The sequence below is a fragment of the Daldinia caldariorum genome, assembly GCF_022478825.1.
Source record: "Daldinia caldariorum strain CBS 122874 unplaced genomic scaffold F4812scaffold_21, whole genome shotgun sequence".
In the NCBI taxonomy this organism is placed as follows: Eukaryota; Fungi; Ascomycota; class Sordariomycetes; order Xylariales; family Hypoxylaceae; genus Daldinia; species Daldinia caldariorum.
The window spans coordinates 19,480-37,650 of NW_025953057.1; the positions used below are offsets into that span (position 1 = coordinate 19,480).

Consider the following 18,171-nt stretch of genomic DNA (forward strand, 5'->3'; position numbering starts at 1 on the left):
TACGAGTCACGAAGGATATACCTTTGGTACCTACTACCGCAACACCACCTGGATGTAGCGTGCTGCATTAGATGAGAGGCAGCAAGCTGTGACTTCACAACACGGCTCCTCCTTCCAAACCACATGTGAAGTGCAAATAGTTCATTATCTAGGACTTTCCAATGAAGTAGCATTCGGAGGGATGGATATTGATTGGCGGGGGGTGACATTGAAGATATGTAGGTCCCTACATCATACTCCATGTTCGGTTGAGGAGAAAAACCCAGGGTTCAAACACGGTTGATTCTGCACAAGTCGTGTACCCTTGTTGGTGAATTTCCTGTCCTACCACACTCAATCACCCCCTTCCGCCTAATAGGCATCCCAATCGCAGAAACCAACCTAATTAACATGATGATACCCATTCGGTAGCCGCGTTCTTCCCAGATGAGGCCGCCTTTTCGCCTTGACTCTATGGTTCTACACTCCTAATTCTAGCGGTGAAATTTGCAGCCTTCAGTCCTCGTATGGTGTAGAGTAACGTACATGTCGAGGTCTCGGCAGACTTCGACAACTCCAACGCAATAGCCGTGCTAACATCAATATATTGATATAACCTACCTGTAAGCTCACCTCAGCCATTTTCATGCAGTGACACGAGCGGGTAGAAAGAGGTAGCGAGCTCTTGAAGATGTAGTATGCTATGCGGGCTCTATTAGGTATGTCCCCAGGTGTGATAGAGGAGCAGGTTACATCGCTCCATTATACTAAATTGGTCGATATCCATACTAGGATTAGGTTAGGTAGGTTATTTTCACGTCTTTAGATGTTCTGGTAACATATACTTGCGACTTTCTTGTGCTTGACACGGGAGGAAATACTTTTCACTTTTTGCACCCTCGTGTTGTTCTTGTTCTTGTTCTTGTCGGTTATTGGTCCAGGGATAATGTAAGCCAAGAAACCCATACTGGTCCGAAGTGCCTATCTAGGATAGAATCCTACGTTTTGACAGCCCACCGAACCAGAGTTAAAAAGCATCACGAAGTAAATAGGTTTAGTGTTACTGCGCATGTCTTGGTAAGTACGAGAAAGGCGCAGGTACATATTCTGCCAGTGCTAAGAGTTTACAACCTTTTAAAAGAGGTTAAAGCTATATTGTCGTAGGAATGCTAGCGTAAAGGCGTAAAGGCCAAACCGGGTAAATCTAGACGACAATGTCCCTGCGCCTTGTTGGTACTTGAGGACATACCCGACCTAACCTTAGTATTTTTTACACGTTACTCAAAATATCATGATACTGTACAACATGAAACACATCATCCACGCTTTTTTAGCTTAGTAACTTCTACATATGTGCGCTTGCGCCGGCGACTACTAAGTAAATAACCAACCAGTAATGAACCTTCCCTCCCCTACCTACTAGATATGTATTATAGCGCGTGAGGCCCAGGTTCCCAAGGGTGCTGCGGCTTCTTGAAATCCTTCGTGTCGTCCCCGCCAGCCACCACCTCCTTCCTCACGCTAAACTCCTTGGTAAACATGATCCCCGTCTCGGGCCCCTCATACGCCCCCGGGTGGCTCGGCTCAGGCAGCTCGGGCCCCGCCATGGTAGCGGGCTCGAGGGAGGATATGGTGGTGAGGGGCACGCTGATGTCGCCGATCTTCTGGTAGCGCTTGAACGTGTTCTGCTTCTTGCGATGCGCGGAGCGCTGCCAGCTGCGGTGGTGCTTGTACTCGGACGAGCCGTTGCTGGCTTTCTTGGTGCTGCCCCGCAGCGTCCGGAACGTGGAAAAGAGGACGGAGAGGATCCACGACCCCTTGAAGGCCGCGGGCATCGCCGGCCCCGCGAAGATGAGGAACATGCACGTCATCTCCGCGATGCACCAGAGCGATAGCGCGCCCAGCCAGTACGCCTTGTCCACTGCGAAGTAGTACTTGATCGTGTAGGCGAGTCGAGAAACTGCGGATGCGCAGGCACTGTGTTAAGTTTCGGTGTTAGTCTCTGCCGGTAAGTATTAGGTATTAGGGGATGTGCGCGGACATTTCCCCCTCCCTCCCTCCCCCCCTTCCCCTCCCCAAAAAAGGAGAAGAAAAGAAAAAAGAAAACTTACAAAAGCCCGATTGTAAAAACCAGGGAAACACCAATCTTCTTGTTTCTCGACATCTGCAGGCCCCAGATAACCCTCTGCGGAAGCACCAAAATGACGAAGTCGAGAATTATGTTGATAGTTGCCCCGGCGATGAGAATCGCGTTGATGTTGAGGCACTGGCTTCCCGGGACCAGCTGGTCCCATATGCGCTTGTGCGGGAAGCAGGAGACGTTCTCGACGACGACGGCCACGCTGTAGAACAGGATGTTCATGACTATGATGACATGGCAGATCCAGTAGAAGACGGGTCGCGATCGGTGCGGGGAGAAGATGCGGCACCACTCCTTCGGGATCGACGCTTTCATGACAATCATCGTGGCGGAGTATAGGTTTGTTCCGAGATGAACGATCTGGGATTTTAGTTAGTTAATGACTAGAAAGGACGTGCGTAGAGGTAGGTATTTTAACGATCGTGGAAATCATAGTTGTAGTGAAGGGGTTGGGGCTGAGAACTTACGTATAAATGCGTCGTCATATCCTTAACTCGGATATCCCATTGATGCACGAAAAATCCGATGATGTCGAGTAGCCAGTAAGTAACGTAGATGTACCCAACATAAGTTCCCTAAGAACAAGTCCTCCAATTAGTATACGCGGTTACCAACACCGCGGTTAAGGAGGGTGGCACGAACAAAAGCTGCCACGACCAGGTCTATCCAAGCGTTAGTTGATGTGTCCTAATCGAAAAAGAAAAACGAAAACAAAGGAAAAGAATAGTTGGATTTATCGATTCAGCGGTGCTGTACTGTCTGACACTTACAGTCTTCAAATTTTGGTGTTCTAGTACATATGAACCTGGAATACAGGCGAATGATCACGGCGAGCGTCGATACGACGAGACAGATGGTAACCGCCGCGAAGGCCATAGCCGTTTTATTCGGCGGGTCTACGAAGTTGGGGAAGACCCCTGGCGGGGGTGTCAACGCAGGTCCATTGAGTATTGCTTCTTGGTCCGCAGGCGAGAGGGTGCTGAATTGCTCCGCCGACATGTTGGTATAAGAAGGGTTATGGTAGGTATCGTATTGTGCGCAATACGAGTGAAATCCCTCTAACCTAACGTATGGCGTCTGCCGGGTGGGCGAGCAATTGATTTAGTATTAATGTGGGAAAGGGAAATGAAGAATTTGGACTCGGAAATCATGATGTATTTGAGAGGTTATCCTATTCGTAAGCCTTGGAGAGACATTTTTTAGAAACGATAACTGCTTCATCCTGTAAGAACTTGTAGGGTAGCAGTAGCCTGGGTCCTTTGCATCCCATATCTCATCCTCTAAAGATATGATTTGGTATCACCATGGTAAGATGCCGACGTAGGGCAAGACAGGTTCTGGCCACATTGGGTAACTAGTTACACAACATTTGGAGCATCATGGGGTGAAGGACTGGGGGGGGTAGTTCGGCAGGATCGGGGAGTAGATGTAGCAAACGCAACGCTGGTTCTAGACCTCTCAAGCCTATCACGGTGGCGTATCTGAAAGCCAAGGGTTCACCTTACATACTGAAACCAACTCGACTTACACGACCTTCCTCCCTTTGTGTGTTATTTCTTCCTCGTCATCTTAGGCGAGCCTCCTTCTAGTAGATGTTGAATATGCTCGCTACTCTATGCGGTTCTACTGAATTTATATCAATTAAAACACACCTAGGTACCTAGGTAATCAATCGGAACCTAGAAGAAATGGCAAGCGATGCGTTTACAGAGGACCAGTGGCGGACACTGTTTGCCCTAGTTGATTCTGTTGTTCCCTCCATAGTGGTAGGAAAACCTCAGGCTGCAACCAACAATCAGATCGCTATCACAGAAGATGAATTCAACGGCCTCTACCGGCAAGTACAGAAGAAAATAGAACGTCCGCCAACTGTTCAAGAGTTCCGTGAATATTTGTCGGCACGGCCTGTGGATAATCCCAATTTTGTCGGTGCTCTCAAGGGTACAGTTGGCTGTTTAGCTCCCACTCCAGCAAAGCAACTCGGCTTCATTCTCAGTCTCCTCGCGTATGCTATTCTGCACTTCTTTCATTACCTTATGTATCATACAAGTAGTACTTACTAACAGGCTAGATAGGTCCCGTTTGGGCAGTTTACTCAGTTCTTGGTCCTTAACGCCCCTTGCCAAGCAGTCGACGCCTGTACGCGAAGCTATCATCCAATCATGGCAACGCGCATGGCTGCCTCTCTGGCCTATAGTCGCGAGCAACTTCGTGGCCATGGGGAAAACGGCTTGGAGCGGTACGGACCCTCTCCTATTAAAGATCAGCGGATACGATCAGTACATGCAGAACACCAGAAAGTCGGAGCCTGGCCCCACGGTCGATTACAAGTTCTTGGAGTTCCATGATGGGCCCTCCAAAGGCGAGTCCATCGAAACCGACGTGCTCATCGTTGGGTCTGGCTGTGGCGGAGGCGTCTGTGCCAAAGTGCTTGCTGAAGCTGGTCATCGCGTTACTGTAGTTGACAAAGGGTATTACTTTCAGCCGAAACAACTCCCACTATCGCTAGGCACTATGTATAACTTGTTTGAAGCTGGAGGCGCATTATCGACCGTCGACGGGTCGACTTTCGTTTCTGCGGGCAGCTGCTGGGGAGGGGGCGGCACAGTCAACTGGAGCGCGAGTATTGCCACTCCGGAGGAAGTCAAGTCTGAATGGGCGGAAGAGCATGGACTGAGCTTCTTCAAAGAGGCTAGCTATGAGGAGTCTATGGACCGAGCCTGTAAGTTGATGGGAGCCACCGACTCCCAGGTGCGCCTCAACCACGGTAACAACGTCATTATCGAGGGATCTCGGAAGCTTGGTTGGCACTCTAAAGTCGTTGCGCAGAACACCGGCTCTTCGAGACACAGTTGTGGTAGCTTTTGCGCTCTTGGTTGCCGGACAAGTACCAAACAAGGCCCCGCCGTCAGCTGGCTACCAGCAGCGGCAAAGGCTGGTGCTCGGTTTGTCGAGGGGTTCGAGGTTTCGCAGATAGTTTGGGATAAAGCTGATGGGCAGAAAAAAGCCGTTGGAGTTGTCGGAACCTGGACCCCTCGCGATGGAGACGGCAACGTGCAGACCGCGAAGAACAAAATCAAGAAGCAGATTAACGTCAGAGCGAAGAAAGTCATCTTGTCTGGCGGTTCGCTCCATACCCCTCTCATTCTGTTAAGGAGTGGGCTTACGGTTAGTCGTCTTCATCCGAATGAATGGTTGGGCCGCATCATTGACACTGCATAGAACACCCATATCGGAAAGAACCTCCACCTGCACCCTAGCGGCGTTTCGGTATCGGTGTTTAAAGAAGATGTTAGGGGATGGGAAGGTGAGTTTGAAGTCTAGCAAAAAGATTAAACTGATTATTGTTCAGATGAAATATTGACGACCCTTATGTACGAATATCAAAACCTTGACGGGAAGGGCCATGGCGTTCGCGTCGAAATAGCGAATATGCTTGTAAGTGGGACCCTTCTACTTGTTATTTATCGTAAGGCTGTATCTAATGTCGGGTCTTATAGCCGTTCATGTCCATGCTTCAAATACCATGGAACAGTGGATTGCAGTACAAGATGGATGCCCTAGGTTTCCGACAGATGAACAACTTCCTCTCCCTCGCGCGCGACCGCGACACAGGCTCGGTATACCCAGATGTCGATGGGAGCCCTACTGTTGCTTATACGCCTTCAAAATTCGATCGTGCTAGCATACAGGCTGGAGTGGTTGCCGCTGCGAAGCTCAGTTACATCCAGGGGGCTGTCGAACTGATCCCGCCGGTCCGCAGCATCCCGATCTTCAAAAGCGATAAACCAGCTAGTGAAAGGAAGATAGGCGATACTGAATTTAGTAGTTGGATCCAGCAGCTCGAACAAGCCGACTTCAGTCAGGCGGTGCTGGTGTCTGGACATCAGATGGGTTCGTGCCGGATGAGCGCGACCAAAGAACGGGGTGTGGTCGACCAATACGGTAAGGTGTGGGATACTGATAACCTACACATTGCGGATGCAAGCGTATTTCCGTCGGCGAGCGGAGTGAATCCCATGATCACTATAATGGCCATCTCGGATCGCATCGCTAGGGGCGTTGCAGCTAGTCTGGGATGAAGGACTTCGAAATCACATCACCAAGGTTAGAGCCTCGGATGCAACAATATGAGGTACGTATCTTAGGGGGTATGTACCTACATAAAAATTGGGAAGTAATTTCATAGCCTTATTTGTATTGTTCGTAGGAGATTTGGGAGAACATTTCTACCTCATCAGTACGACTTCCCTATGCGTGTTGTTACAAATGCTATACTTTGCCTACGAACCTTGAATCTTCATAGCATAGCTGCTCCGACAGTTGCTCGATAGGTATGATCTCATAGAGAAGGTGGTTGGTTGAATGAAACGAAAATAAATAAAATCAATGTGACGGCAAACCGCCAAGTTAATAGTTGACACACCCCAGGGGGCGTATTATACGCATACATACAGGGATGTACATACTGTAGTACCAGGTAGGAAACACACCCTTATTAAATCCGTTTTTTCTTTTCCCTAAAATTTACGATAAGCCTTAGGTACTTGCTCTTTTCACTGACATTTCATCATTGTCTGGTATCAAGGCAGTCATGAAAAGAAATGCATTGTAACCAGTTGGCATTAATTGATATTACTGCTAACGTAAGGGGGGACACACTTGTCAGCACGGCAATGTACGAGCCGTAACGCCATCATGTAGGTTATTGATCGTTCGAACGAATCCTTTGGCTTGGCTGGTCTCTAGGTACATGGTACATACCTGCATACCGAATGTATAGAAGCTCCGGTTTATATTTATGTCAGATATCAGGTCAAGCACAAGACTCATTCTGGTTGTAGTTACGAACTTCGCATTCGCGAGGCAAAACGAAAAGAAGAAAAAAGTCCTGAAGGCTATATAATGCGACACAAGGTTGGTACTGTAACACTTTCTCTTCTCGAAAAAATGAAGAATGGCCCCCACCTTCGGTGCTCCCTCGATCGATTCGTAGAGATTTATTATCGTGTGGTTACCTGAAGGATTCAGCCCCTTGACACGGGAAACGGGAGGCATGCCGAGAATTGGAGCGCGCATAAACACTAAATGGAGGCCAGGATGGGAATCCTTTTATATCGCTAACAAATGATATCGTATGTTCTTAAAAACCTACTTGCTACAGTTTTCCAGAATATGAGTTTCCAAATCCGATTGGTTCGATCTCTTGTATTGTTCTTAATATGATATTAGACATAAGGCTGCTTAATTGAACATTTTAATCGGAATGATGCTATTATCGAAGCCCCTTTCCAATGTTCCCGTCAGTGTAAAATCGGGTCAATTCTTTTGGTTAGCGTTGCGATGATCAACGGCTTTTGAATTAGGTAGAAGTTTCTATTTTGCCTCGGAATGAACACGGCTAGTAGTGAGATTCAGCCCTATATCCTTCCCGCTAGCCCACCCTGCGCTCGACACTATGCGGGCGCCTCCCCGCGCCAAGTAATGTGTAAGTTATCTTGTCTCGTCTTATCTTGCTTTGTCTGCCCTTCTGATAAAGGTATCTTGGCATAAAACGAGATATATAATACGTGATAGTATAATAGGAACCAGTTTGCGCCTGCAGACGATAAGTAAAGTGAATAATCAAGTATTTAACTGGCTTTGACTCGGTAAGTAAAGGATGCTATTCTCTCAGCGATCTTGTTTTTTTTAACTGGGAGATCCCATTTTAGGTATACGTTAGGTACTTGATGGATGACTGATCAGATCTCTTAAAATATCTTGCTGGCTCCAGACAACTACATTTACCGATGCCCCCTCGTTGCCAGCGCCTCCGCGTCTTGCTGGATTGTTGTGATATTAGCGAGATTTCAGCTGGTATCCCTCGCCCTATATTGCCGAAAAGAGCGACAATGAGAGCCTCTAACGTAACGTTAAGCTGGGCTATAAATTGGCGTCTTTTGAATAAGGTAAACATTATAGCCGAGAAGCCTCGCTACCGTTGCCAGTCTTGTTCTGATGGCAACATTTTTGTGAGGGGAGAGAAGATACAGGATGCCACTGGTTGTCATGTATGGAATGAGTTTCAGGAATCATGTAACTCCCTCGGACGTGCTTAGAGGGGTTGGCGCTAATGGATCACCATGCTACACACTTGCTATTGTCCCTATTATTCACTCTACGTACGACATACATCGCGGGATCCATCTAACAGTTGTGCTGGCAGATTATGACTGGGTACGCAACCCTTTCCTCCCTTACTTCAAAAAAAAAAAAAAAAAAAAAAAAACACTCGCTTGATTGTCATATCACCAATCACATCACAATAACTCCGCGAAGATATTATTAGCCAGAGTTGGATTAGAAGGCAACGGCTATGGTTATTAATGAGCGCTAGGGGTGAATGTAGTCCTCCCCGACAAGTACGCAATAATGCCTAGCCGCTCCACACAGGAGGGCCCGGAGGAACATAAGAGTCTGGCTGGATAGTACCCAAGTTCACCAAGATACCAGGATCGTTGGTTTTGTAGGCTCCCGGAAACGCGACGAGAGGGCCAGGTGTTCCGCTGCCACCCCCGGTGATCTTGATCTGTGTGCACGCGAGGTAGAACTGCGCTCCGTTCGCTTGCATCGCCATGTGCAGAGCTATCTGGTCCACGCGAAGCAGATACTCTCCATCGGGCGTAGCAGCGGGGATGGTCGCGTTCGTCAAGACGTACTCATCTAATTAAATCGGTTAGCTAAGTCCCTACTTGACATTTCGTTAGTAGCCGCAACTTACTCTGCGCAGGCCAGGTCAGTTGCTTATTCTTGTCCATGGTTGGCTTCGTCGTGTGGATCTTAAACCAGACGTTGCCAGAACCATCCCAGTTCGAGGCACTCTTGCCTGCGGGAACCTTGGCTAGATAATACTGGGTAGGCCCTGGGTGGTTCACCTGTTGCGTCGAAATGTAGTGGATCGTCGAGCCGGCGGGCACGGTTATGATGTTGGCTGCATTCTGCGACGAGTAGCAGCGAATATCAGGACTCGTTGCGCTCAAGACACCCGTCTTGCTCTCGGCATTCTTGGTCCTGCGTGTGGCAGACCAGTCCGCTTCCTCTGATTTTCCATTGATGACAAGTCGCGGAAATGTGTCTTAGATACTTGTTAGAATGGGCGGATGATTAAAGAAAGGATGAGTGCCTAACTTACAGTGAGCCTGCACCGCCGTAGCAGCGATCAAGAGAGTCGTGAGGAGCTGCATTTTTGCCGCTTATAAGATGAAGACGAAGGGAACGCGAAGAAATCTAACTGCCTTGATTAAGACAGAAGATAGTTATATTATACTTTAGGCCACGGCTCATCCTGGTCTTAATCTTCTCAGGTAAAAGTCATGGGACATAGTGGTATTACCGTGATGTATATTTAGTCATGCTTATTTGACCTCTATCCTCTACGAGCAGTAACGGACCTCGCCTCCATATAGCTAACAACATTCTTTTTCTAACCTATGGGCTCACCTACGGCTAATATGTCATCTTGTCTGGGGTGCATCACTTTATGCCTCCCCAGATTATTATCTCGGCAGTGAAGGGAAAATTGCGGGGAAAGCCCAACGAGATTCAAGTTACCCTAATGGCCGCTGTGTAAGTTGCATACACAAAGAAATACCAGGAGTATAACTTCTTATCCATTTAGACAGAACTGCGAATACGGCGCGCCTTATGTCAGATATCCACCGAAAATAGAAGTATCGGAAGCGAACCATCTACATTTCTGTGCACAAACACGGCCGAGACCCACACCTCTACCGAGCGGGACCGGACCTTTCCGGGTCAGAATGGGACACGGAAAGGAGTGGAGCCAGAATGAAACGGCGCACTTCCGATATCTTATCGCAGCCAGTGTGATTCCCTAGAAAAGTGGTGACATCGTTGTTGTTGTATTATTAGGATTACAGGATTAAGATCTAGCTATTGTTTATATATGCGTAGATGCAGGTAGCGACTGCCTCTTTACAAAATGGTTGCCTGGGTTGCTGGGGATCCACACCAGTACCCAACAAATGAATAATTGTCATAAAACGATGTGTGCTCACTGTACTTACTACTGATACTATTTTGGGTAGGTACCTGTTATTTCTTACAACGGGGTATGATCGCACTTTATACCGCAGAAGTCCTGCACGTCAAGAATGTGGGATCCTAATAGCAGCGGCGAAATCGCGCTATGGCGATGATTGAAGGTAGAGAGAGCAAACATACCGCTTCAACAACTCGAAACGACTCACGTCGAATGACAATGGCATACTAAATGAGTGGCCTAGTGATAAAAATAGCTTCCCCACATCCAGTCGAACATGCCTTGGGGGTAATCATACTGACCGGCTAAACTCTCGATATCACCCTAGAGGGTCTAGCCGCTTAGACGTCCAAAGATCCTAGTGCGTGGCCTTTTCATCGTAATCTACCTAGGTAGGTTTCAAGCATATGGGCTATTTCTTGTTCAGCTAGAGCGGTGGGAAACTCTCAATCTGTTGTGGAAAAAAGACAAAATATAAAATGCAATAGCCTTAGGTAGATATAGGAGAGAGACGACTACAAACGAAGGGAAAGAAAACGAAGAAACATTACGAGTGAGCTTAGGTTACCTAAGTTTTAAGACATACTACGAGATCTTTGATTGATGAGCCTAGCCTCAAGGATATGTGGACAATGCTACCAAAAACACCCGGTTACCTGCCTCGGAGCAGCGGCAATATCGACGTACGGCAAAGAGACCGAAGTTCCAGGATAAGCCGATGTGACCACGTCGCTAGATACGCGTAGAATCATATATAATTATCGCTCCGTTGCCTTCATGTGTTGTACTCATTTTACGCACTCGCTCCTACAATCCATTATATACCCAAGCCCAATTCCTAAAGGCCTGTTGCCCAACATGCCCTCCCGCAAGCGCGCAGCCGTCATTGGTGCAATCGCTCTCCCATGGCTCGTAGCGGCGATCCCAGCAGCACCAGCTCCAGCTGCAGCGCTGACGGCAGCAGCCGAATGCGCGCCGCTCCCGTCGGCAGGTAAGTATCCCACGTGGGACAAGCTCCCGAAGCAGACCACGCTACCGGACCCGTGGCTACCGCTCGCCTACACGACGACCGATAGCGAGGGCGGAAGCTCGCCGTCTTTCGCCTCCGACGTGATGACCGGCAAGGGAAAGAACCGCATCCAGACGCCCGAGGAATGGTACCGATGCAGACAGCCCGAGATCCTGCAAATGTTACAGGAATACCAGTAGGTCAAGCAAGAGAGAGGAAGCCAGGCTCTGCCGAGGAGGAAAAATATATCCCAAGTACCATCAAGCCCTAACGCCCAAGGCTCGCAGATACGGCTACTACCCCGACCACTCGAAAGAAACGGTCAAAGCGACGCGCAGCGGCAACACGGTGAACATCGAAGTGACGGCGGGCGGCAAGACCGGCAAGTTCAGCGCGACCCTGGCGCTCCCGCCGTCGTCGTCGCCGGCTAAGCCCGCGCCCGTCGTCATCAACATCGGCGGCATGACCAACCAGCCGTACCTGCAGGCGGGCATCGCCGTCGTCGGCTTCGACTACTCGCGCGTCGCCGCCGACAGCAACGCCAAGACGGGCGCGTTCTGGGATATCTACAACGGGAGGGATATCGGTAAGTCAGTCAGTCGATCGATTGGAATCGAAAGATCAATATGACAAAACCGCAATAACGACCACAATATTAACCCTCCCCTCCTCCTCCCCCACAGGCGTCCTCACAGCATGGGCATGGGGCTTCCACCGGGTCCTCGACGCGCTCAACGCGACGGTGGCGGAAATCGACAGCTCCCGGGTGGGGGTGACGGGGTGCTCGCGGCTGGGCAAAGCGGCGCTAGCAGCGGGGCTGCTGGACGCGCGCATCACGTTGACGATGCCGATGAGCAGCGGCGTGCAGGGGCTGGGCCCGTACCGGTACCACGGGCTGAGCGGGCAGGACGAGACGCTGGAGAACAGCAAGAGCGGCGCCGGCTGGTGGACCGACAAGGCCCTCGGCACCTTCGTCGGCCACGCCGAGAACCTGCCCTACGACGCCCACACCATCGCCGCCGCCATCGCCCCCCGCGCCCTCGTCATCGACCAGGGCACCGGCGACCAGTTCACCAACTCCAAGGGCACCTCCGTCGTCGTGTACCCCGCCGCGAAGCTCGTGTACAGCTGGCTCGGCGTGCCGGACCAGATCGCCATGTCGGTTCGTGGAGGCGGGCATTGCGATATGAGCGGGTTGTAAGTGTGAACAGACGGATTCTATTTTTTTTCCTTTCTTTTTTTTCCTTTCTTTTTTTCCCTGACTCAATTTGCTTGCTGATTTCGACCCATCCGATTTCATTCTGCCTTGTCTTGGTAACTAACTCCGATTATAGTAACAGCGTTCTGCCCTTCGTCACCAAAATCCTCCAAAACCAGACCATCACCAAGGACTACGATGACCTCGGCAGCTACGGCTCTCCAATGTCGACAACTTATCCCTGGGCGACGGCAGTACCCAAAGCGGCCTAGATTTACGTGGAATCAGCAGAACATTAGGCACCTTGCCTACCTCCTAGGTATATATCAGGGCTCTCGTGTGTATAGAAAGACAAGACCAGACTAGTGAAAGACAATCTCCTGAAATTAATAATAGCTCCAGGAACTTTTGTATGTGACCATGACGCCTCCAGTATTAGACTTGACCTCATATCAATATCTATGTATGACAATATCCCGTCTACCTAGTAGCCATCTATATCACTCGCTTTGTCTCAGAACGTCATTATCCGAAAACGCCATGTTTTTACAATTAGAGATTCGTTCATAAAATTCAGGCGAAAGCACCGACAAGAGCCATGAGCGTAGCACCCGCCAGTACGGCCAAGGCGGCATTTCTTCTCTTCTTCCCATTCAAAGTCTCGTAACTCTTCTCCGTAAGAAAGTCTTCGGAAAGCAGCTGCACTAGACCCGCAAACAGCAGAAGGCCGCTGGAGATGGCATTCATAAAGCCGACCATGAGCAAACCCGTCTGACTGCGCGGGTCGTACAGCCTATGCACGGCGAGTCCGATGGCTTGTCCGAAAGGAGTAGTAAGCCCAAATGCCAAAACCATCAGCCAGGGACGTAAGGATGCGCGCGGCAATTGAATTGCGGCAATTCGGGATCCTAGGGCAAGTCCTTCAAAAGTCTGGTGGAATGCGATGGCGATCAAGAAAACCACAAAAGGAGGCCCCGTAGCGACTGATACTGCCATGCCAATGAAGATGCTGTGGAATAGAATTCCAGCCTCTAGCAACATGCACTGAAGCATCAGTCGTTTCTGCTCTTCAGGTGTAGGCGGGCCTTGAGATACGGCAGATTCGGAATGATGTCTTGTACGAACACTTCCATTAGGACGGGCAAGAGGCTGTGAATCTTCTTCCGCAGTAGGTTCAAGCTCATTGAGATTAAGATCAAGATCATCGTTATCGTCATCGTCTGAGTCGTCGTTGTGTCCGTCGTATCCGTTGTCGTTACCGTCAAAGGGCTTCTTATCCGGCGGCGATACGACGATAGGCGTGGATTCCGGCAGTGGGGAAACATCTTCCATAAGACTTCTACTAGCGCTCATGTCACCAAGCGTAATACCCGCGGGCCTATGGCTGCCGACTCTTCTTGCCGACAACCCACCATTAGTCGCGGCATTCTTGCCCTCCTCTTCCGCTTCTTCGTCATCCGAGCTCCACCCATGGTTGTGCGAGTGCGAGTGACCAGCGCCCCGAGTCGTCAGGTACGATTCCAAAGCCACAACAACCAAAACCGAGACCATAGCTACCAACCCCGCCATGGGTTGGTATCCTTCACTGAAAGCATAAGGGAGACAGGGGTCGGTCAAAGACATAAAAGCAGTCGGAAGAAGGTGGACAAAGGCAGTTGCAAGTAGGACGCCTGTGCCGAAGTGTTGGCTAAGAAATACGATCGTATGGGCTCGACGGCTCTTGGAGGATTGGCGAGAGAAGAGGGGAAAGCCGCATGCTACAGGTTTTCCAGTCAGTACCTAATGCCCAAGATATGCCTAAGGTATGGAATGACAGCTAGAAATTTGGGATTGTACCAAGTGTGCTTAGCGTAAGTATTAGGAATAAGGCAAAGACGTGAAGCGCAGTATTGTACGCGCCTCTCTCGCCCGATCCACAGACTGGCTTTTCGGCATCGGAGGTAGAACTACCAGATCCATGCTGTCTTTTCGAGAGTTCGGCAAGAAGTAAGTGAGTTGGAATAGAGGCCCAAGAGATATCTAAAGCGAGTACAAGTTAGCAGCAGGTTAGTTGGTCGAGGGTGAAATTCAAAATGCCATATTGCTTATTACTTATTGCTGGCAGTTTGACTTGATTGCATCCGTACCTCGCGGATTAAATACATCCATTGTGGAAAAATACGAAGTATAAATCAACTCATAGGAAATTGAGATTGAGTTTATGCAGCGGTAGCATGGTTAAACTTAGCGACGCCGAAATTTCCTATGAAGTTGTAACGTTCAAGCGAGCCGGCGCGAACTTTAGGACAAGGGAAGTTTTTGTAAGTTTGTAAGTTTGTAAGTTACCTTCATTGTTCAAATCTTCCCTTGATTTGAATTGGGGACAACTTTCCGCGTGGTAAGCTGCAATGCGCTAAAATTAACGTCACTGCCTCGGAATCTCAGATACCTACCAGGTAGGTACCTAACCTAGCAAGCCTAGCAAGCCTTAGAGCGGTTCCGAGGTATCTGACGTAGGTACCTACCTAGATCGGACGCTTTTGCCGACATCTCACTTTATCTTTTACATGCATACCTCAAAGACCCATCCGTTCAGCCGTTCTAAAAACATACCTCCTACCTCCTAGGTACATACATCTCATCTATACGCCTGCGAACCTTCAAAAAGTCTTATAGTATCTCATGCAATTAATGCTGTCAATCATAGGTGCTCTTATTTCATATCATCAAGCTCCTTTACCTCGTGTATCGTTCGTTACGTTATCCAAATTTAATATCCGCCTTCCTTCGAGGCTTAAGCATCTTGGCTCTCAATCTGGCTCATCTTCTCCACCATCTTCTTGGCGGCATCGATTGTCTCTTGTCTCACCACCTTGTTAAGGCCAGACACCCATTCCGCCCTCTCTTTCCACAGCTTCCATCTACCCCAGCTAAACCCAGGCTTACCCGACCATAAGCCCTCGCTTGGGTCGAGATTAAAACTCTCTTCGCTGTTGTAGATTACCTCACCGGCGTGAAGAATCCATTGTGCCGCGATAGGCACGTTGGAGTTCAACAGTCTAACGTCGTCTCCCTTAACGGTTGACCCTGCAGCCGGAGTCTGCTCAAAGGCAGCGTAGAAGTCATTTACTGCCGGCGACAGAAAATCGTTGGCATCGACAAGCTGTGATGCACACAGCTGAGCTGTGAAAGCAGTCACTGCTACATGCTCCTCGGAATACGCCAATTCATCCCCTAGCGAGTGTTAATTCTCTGCAGATAAGAGCGAGCTCGAGAGTTATTACTTACGATTATAGACGTTCTCTCCCCATACTTCGGCCAGTTTGGGAAGTTCAGGCCACTTGACAGCTGTTTCTCCCTTGATTACGACGTCTGGAAGTTGTCGAATAGCATCTACCAGTTTGACCAACTTGAAAAAGTTAGAGTAAGTAAGAAAAGAAAAAAAGAAAAGAGAAACTAGCAATCTCAGGTTTCCCTAGAGATGATAACAGTTTTTACCTTGACATGATGCTCGGGGAACTTCTTTGCTGTCTCTTGGAGCAGCATCCAGATTCCCCATAGCGATCCGTTAGCCTTATCGGCACTACGAGCTGCAGCGACATCGCTTGTAAATCTCGTAGCCGCCTCCTCGGGGTTGATCTTTTCTTGGAGAAGCTCGCGAAGAGCATTCGCCCTATCGAGGGTTAGCCAGCCTTAATTAGAGGTAGAGAGAAAAATAGATAGCAAAAGCTCACTCGTTTCGCGACGGGCCCCATCGATCTGCGATCTGCTTTTCAAAGAATGAATCGATTGAGGGTGCCATTTTACAAAAGGTTTTTGGTGTCGGATACTTGATAATAGTTTGGGGTTTGCGATTAGAATAACAAAACGTCTTGGAAACGCAAGAAACTGTAGACCGGGGTTGCTTAAGAAGGGAAACCCTACAAAGGCTGTTGAACAGCTTAGCAATTGCGGTTCTTTTGAGATGAGCATCAGCATGCATACGATAAAAGCTGTGATACCTAATATTACACTTGTACGCTATGCATCACTCTCGTGCGGCATTGCTAGAAAAAAGAAAGGATTCGTAGGATGTAGATTAGAGGAGCATGATATCAGCGCTTGAATAAGGCGGTGTTTAGGCCTTATTGACGGTTTATTAACAAACGAATGTTCTAACGCAAAAGTACTTGCGCTAACCTCGAGTTATGTAGGGCTTTTCGATTATGTGTTACACGGCTGAGCCTCCTGATCCGTAACAGGCTAGGCAAAGGAGCTACATAGGGGAAAGGAAAGTTTGTGATAAATTAATATAGTGGACAGTGACTTAGGTACATCGAAGAAATCAATTAAGCTCCTTCCCTTTCCATCACCCCGCGCCATCATCTAGCCTTATAACTATTTTTAATCCTTCGTACAAGGTTTTTCAACTTTTTATACGGGTACGGATGGTATAAATGACATCAGCCAATGAAATGTCCGGTATAATCCAACTTAATAATATGCAAAACATATGCATGGGCAATTATATTATACAACCTGGCATAGGATCCGTCGTCAAACGTCGATCCAATCGTAGCTTTTCATTGGCCGTTCACTCAAGAAGATTCTATTTTGGTAATTCAGCTGAGTAGAATGGAACATGTTCCAAGCAGGTGGTAATATGATTCCAAGAGGCTCAAAGAAGAAGATGAAGTGACCTGGCTATTCGACATGTATTATATATAAAGGTCGTTCATCGACGCCTCATCCTATCCTACATCATCACTCACCACCACCAACCAACCAGCCAACAGCCACTACTCAAAGGGGCTTTTTCCTTCTTTTTTCTTATTCGTCAATCATTTATCCAGATCAATTACATTCTTTTTTTTTCTTGGAACAGAAAGCATCTTCCAACATGAAGCCAGTCTCATTCATTACCGCCGCTCTTTTCTTCTCCCTAGGGCACTCCCTAGTCGTTCCGGTCGAGGACATCAAGGAGATTAAGGACATCGAAGACTCGATCGACCTGAGCGGGATCGAGGACATCCTCGAGGACCGCTCGCTCGAGGACCGGGCCGTGCGCCCCAAGTTCACGTACGTCGGGTTCCCGCGCAGCGCGACGTGCGCGAAGCAAAAGTACACCAAGGGGCAGATCCACGACGCCGGGGACCAGGCGGGCAAGCTGCAAACGCGCAGCAAGCAGCTCGGCAAGGGCAAGTACCCGCACGTGTACCACAACCGCGGGCGCGAGATCAAGAACTTCGAGAAGAAGTGCAGCGGCCCCCTGTACGAGTTCCCCATCCTCCAGAACCACAAGGTCTACCTCGGCACCAACCCCGACGACCCGGGCCCGGACCGCGTCGTCGTCAACGTCTCCAAGAAGAACAAGAAGACCGGCAAGGTCGACATCACCTTCTGCGGCCTCATGACCCACACCGGCGCCAAGAACAGGGGCGCCTTCGTCCAGTGCCGCTGGTAATGAACCGCCTAAGCGCACTTCATCGCCTGCTGTTGGTCGGGCGCGGGATAAAATAGGGGCGGCTTGCAGGGACAGGCACGTATAGCATCATGTCAGGAACGATGTACTTCACTTAACTTTCAAGACGGAACCTATCAGGGATAGGAACACTTTTTTTGAGCATTTCTTCATTCACCCAGGCGGTTGGTGGTTTTTTCTTGGTGGCACAGACGGCATTCGGCATTAAGCATTTCTCCTGGCGGTCACGAGCAACTAACACCGGGGGGGGAAAGGCATTTGCATTATGAGATAGAGGGCTCGGACGCACGTAGCTTAACATACTTAGCATCGGGACAGGCGTTGATACAATTTACTCTCCATAAAGACTTTCTTTTTTTTA

The 18,171-nt window shown here is 49.0% G+C and overlaps 7 protein-coding genes across 7 annotated transcripts; 3 read left to right on the forward strand and 4 right to left on the reverse strand.

Annotated features, from left to right (window-relative positions):
* Positions 1-1,102: 1,102 nt before the first annotated feature.
* F4812DRAFT_443469 (uncharacterized protein) lies at positions 1,103-3,435 on the reverse strand. Its single transcript, XM_047935404.1, has 5 exons — positions 2,890-3,435; positions 2,762-2,781; positions 2,587-2,694; positions 2,091-2,479; positions 1,103-1,956 (listed from the first exon to the last, which is right to left on the reverse strand). The coding sequence occupies exons 1-5, from the start codon at positions 3,116-3,118 to the stop codon at positions 1,410-1,412; spliced, it is 1,293 nt and encodes a 430-aa protein (XP_047786441.1). The 5' UTR covers positions 3,119-3,435; the 3' UTR covers positions 1,103-1,409.
* Positions 3,436-3,639: 204 nt separating this feature from the next.
* F4812DRAFT_443470 (long-chain fatty alcohol dehydrogenase) lies at positions 3,640-6,691 on the forward strand. The gene is made up of 5 exons (XM_047935405.1): positions 3,640-4,124; positions 4,195-5,287; positions 5,342-5,426; positions 5,472-5,557; positions 5,620-6,691. Exons 1-5 carry the CDS (start codon positions 3,808-3,810, stop codon positions 6,199-6,201), a joined length of 2,163 nt encoding a protein of 720 aa, XP_047786442.1. The 5' UTR covers positions 3,640-3,807; the 3' UTR covers positions 6,202-6,691.
* A 1,710-nt stretch (positions 6,692-8,401) lies between these two features.
* F4812DRAFT_212833 (glycoside hydrolase family 61 protein) lies at positions 8,402-10,082 on the reverse strand. The gene is made up of 3 exons (XM_047930360.1): positions 9,294-10,082; positions 8,883-9,236; positions 8,402-8,824 (listed from the first exon to the last, which is right to left on the reverse strand). Exons 1-3 carry the CDS (start codon positions 9,343-9,345, stop codon positions 8,538-8,540), a joined length of 693 nt encoding a protein of 230 aa, XP_047786443.1. The 5' UTR covers positions 9,346-10,082; the 3' UTR covers positions 8,402-8,537.
* Positions 10,083-11,021: 939 nt separating this feature from the next.
* On the forward strand, positions 11,022-12,642 carry F4812DRAFT_462879 (carbohydrate esterase family 15 protein; the record flags this gene model as incomplete). The annotated part of the gene is made up of 4 exons (XM_047938113.1): positions 11,022-11,368; positions 11,460-11,758; positions 11,856-12,369; positions 12,507-12,642. The coding sequence occupies 4 exons, from the start codon at positions 11,022-11,024 to the stop codon at positions 12,640-12,642; spliced, it is 1,296 nt and encodes a 431-aa protein (XP_047786444.1).
* Positions 12,643-12,792: 150 nt separating this feature from the next.
* On the reverse strand, positions 12,793-14,722 carry F4812DRAFT_212871 (Zinc/iron permease). The gene is made up of 3 exons (XM_047930361.1): positions 14,497-14,722; positions 14,207-14,389; positions 12,793-14,127 (listed from the first exon to the last, which is right to left on the reverse strand). The coding sequence occupies exons 1-3, from the start codon at positions 14,516-14,518 to the stop codon at positions 12,944-12,946; spliced, it is 1,389 nt and encodes a 462-aa protein (XP_047786445.1). The 5' UTR covers positions 14,519-14,722; the 3' UTR covers positions 12,793-12,943.
* Positions 14,723-14,866: 144 nt separating this feature from the next.
* F4812DRAFT_443502 (uncharacterized protein) lies at positions 14,867-16,690 on the reverse strand. The gene is made up of 5 exons (XM_047935406.1): positions 16,334-16,690; positions 16,084-16,278; positions 15,848-16,022; positions 15,638-15,758; positions 14,867-15,583 (listed from the first exon to the last, which is right to left on the reverse strand). The coding sequence occupies exons 2-5, from the start codon at positions 16,149-16,151 to the stop codon at positions 15,144-15,146; spliced, it is 804 nt and encodes a 267-aa protein (XP_047786446.1). The 5' UTR covers positions 16,152-16,278; positions 16,334-16,690; the 3' UTR covers positions 14,867-15,143.
* Positions 16,691-18,157, forward strand: F4812DRAFT_443508 (Ribonuclease/ribotoxin). Its single transcript, XM_047935407.1, has one exon. It carries the CDS (start codon positions 17,229-17,231, stop codon positions 17,790-17,792), a length of 564 nt encoding a protein of 187 aa, XP_047786447.1. The 5' UTR covers positions 16,691-17,228; the 3' UTR covers positions 17,793-18,157.
* Positions 18,158-18,171: the final 14 nt, after the last annotated feature.